This window comes from Diabrotica undecimpunctata, chromosome 11 (genome assembly GCF_040954645.1).
Source record: "Diabrotica undecimpunctata isolate CICGRU chromosome 11, icDiaUnde3, whole genome shotgun sequence".
Lineage (NCBI taxonomy): Eukaryota > Metazoa > Arthropoda > Insecta > Coleoptera > Chrysomelidae > Diabrotica > Diabrotica undecimpunctata.
Genome location: NC_092813.1, coordinates 9,932,663 through 9,935,275, shown reverse-complemented (window position 1 = coordinate 9,935,275; position 2,613 = coordinate 9,932,663). Strand labels below are relative to the sequence as shown.

Here is a 2,613-nt window from a genome sequence, read left to right as displayed (position 1 = left end):
GCCATATTGAAAACAGACCGACCGCTAGTGACATCCGACTGGTATTAATGTGACGTGTAGTCATCTGTCGTGATTTGTTTGTTTATTTTTGTGTCGTTTTATTTTTCGTTTAATTAAGTCTAAAAATAGTTCTTTTTAGAACTAAATTGTATTATCAAATTTCAACTTCGTATATTATATACGTAGGTATATATTAGTTATATTAGTTTTGTGGTTTCCAAGAGATATTTGTAATTTCAATATGCCTGGAGACCATTGTGCTGTGAACACTTGCAAAAATTCACGTTCGAAGACGGGAGGTACGCTTTTTACGTTTCCCAAGGATCCTCAAAGGTATGTATTTCTTTTGTCAATATCCGTAACTAATAAAGGTAAATTACAAGTTTAAATGATTTAAGACTGGTTCATTTTTGAAGACCCCTACTTTTTGTTGTACCTCTACAACTATTAAAATAATATTTGTGTACTTACTTATGTATATATAAGTTAAGAAACCAGAACTGCTAATTCTTAATTCAGCTATAATAAAAGGACAGCGTCAACATGCCACACCTCGGCGTCACCGAGCTTATAAATTTACTGTTGAATTGTATAGCGTCACTCTTATTTTGCATTTTACTGTAGTAAGTAGTCCCTTGTAAATAAAGTTCTTTTTTAAAAATATCGTTCTTGGTAGAAACATCATTGGCGCAGTCAGTACAGATTTTCGGGAATTACGTCGCTAACCGTTACAAAAATCGAACCGTTTCGCGTAGTTTTTCGTTTTAACGATTTACCGGAAAACCGAACTTTTTGAACCTTTTGTGAAAGTGTCCAAGATCAGCTTTAGACAAGGTATCACCAAGACCTGGGGAAAGAACAAAATCGTCGAACCCTAGAGGCAGCAGATTTAAGCAGTAGTTTCAACGAGACCTGGGAGAAGAACAAAATCGTCGAATCCTATAGGCAGAAATGCTGAAAATCTACATTTTAATGTAAGTGTTTCCTATTTTTTCCATTTTATTTTCCATTTTATTATTCCCATATTTGAAAATACTTATAGTCAGAGAGCTAACGAGAGTAAACAATTTTTAAAGATTTTATGATGTTATGAGATATTTTTAATAAGAGAAAGATTAATATTACTATATTGTATTATCATATTTTTGAAAATATTTGATTATATTTAAGTTGAAAGTTTTATATTGAAACACATTTTATATTTTATCACAATTTGATATATTATCTGAATAAAAAGAATAAATATTTAATGAGTGAAACTGATAGTAAATTAGATTTAAGTAGCCTTGTAGCAGAATTAAATTCAATTTTAGAACCAAATGGCGATAAAAATAACGAAATGGCTCAAACAAACTACCAATTGTTGAAACTTTACTTATATTCTATCCCAGCATATGATGGTAATCCACATACCTTAACCATATTTATAGACAATTGTGAAAATTTAATAACTAATTTTGCTAGCCAAACAGACGGCACCTTAAACACATTTTTACTTCGAGCTATATTAGGTAACTTAAATGGAAGAGCTCAAATGTTAATGGGTTCTAGGACAGAATTAAATACACGGCAACTCGTAAAAGATGCCCTTAATCTTAGTTTTGGAGACCAGAGAGATCTCGATTGCCTTATCCAAGACCTGATAACGTTGAGGCCTTTCAAGTATGAAACTCCTTATAATTTTGGCATGCGATGCCAAGAATCACGTAGTTTAGTCACACAAAAATTAAATACGCTTAATATTAATGCACAAGAGAAATTGATTAGAATAAATAGTTACGATGACTTATGTTTAAAAACTTACATTAGAGGCTTACCCTTATCGTTACAAACAAATATACGATTGAGAAACCCAGACAGTTAAGAGAAAGCTATGAGCTTCGTTATCGAAGAAGAGAATTTTCTATATTCGTTACAACGTGAAAATAATTTAAACTCACAAAATTCTTTTAGACCATCATCAATACATAATCCTACGAGAAACAGTAATCCTAATCGAACTTTTATTCCTAGAAATAATTTTCAACAAAATCGCCCTAATATGAGATTTCCACCCTACCAATATCAAACCATCAGACCGCAATACCAAAATAATAATTTTTATCCCAACAATACTTTTCAACCACACCAAAATCACTTCCGAAATTTCAATAATTATAATTCTAATTTCAACCCAAGAAATTCCGACAATAATAATTCTAATTTCCGACCATGGAACCTCCATACTAATAACCCTAATTTTCAACAAAGAAATGTTAATAATAAACCCCAAAATGAAAATCAATACCAGCCAGAACCGATGGATACAAATTCACGAAATACTTCTTTAAGATCTAGACCACATTTTACCTCCACCCAATTATTTAATCAACAAATTAATAACGATCAAATACAATTCAAAAACCCCTTTGAAAATAATATTCCCACTGATTACGTACACCCAACTCAAAGTTCATTACCGCCTTACAATAACAATTATGAAACTCAATCGAGTCCTTATCGCAATCCAAATGAGACAAACGAAAGATCATATCACAATCCCACTCAAAATGTTGAAAACACAAATTTTTGCATGCGCCAAGAAAATTACAATCCGACATAATATATTTAAAT

General features: G+C 31.5%; 1 protein-coding gene across 1 annotated transcript; it reads left to right on the top strand.

Annotated features, from left to right (window-relative positions):
* Positions 1-1,249: 1,249 nt before the first annotated feature.
* LOC140452653 (uncharacterized) lies at positions 1,250-1,864 on the top strand. Its single transcript, XM_072546971.1, has one exon. It carries the CDS (start codon positions 1,250-1,252, stop codon positions 1,862-1,864), a length of 615 nt encoding a protein of 204 aa, XP_072403072.1.
* Positions 1,865-2,613: the final 749 nt, after the last annotated feature.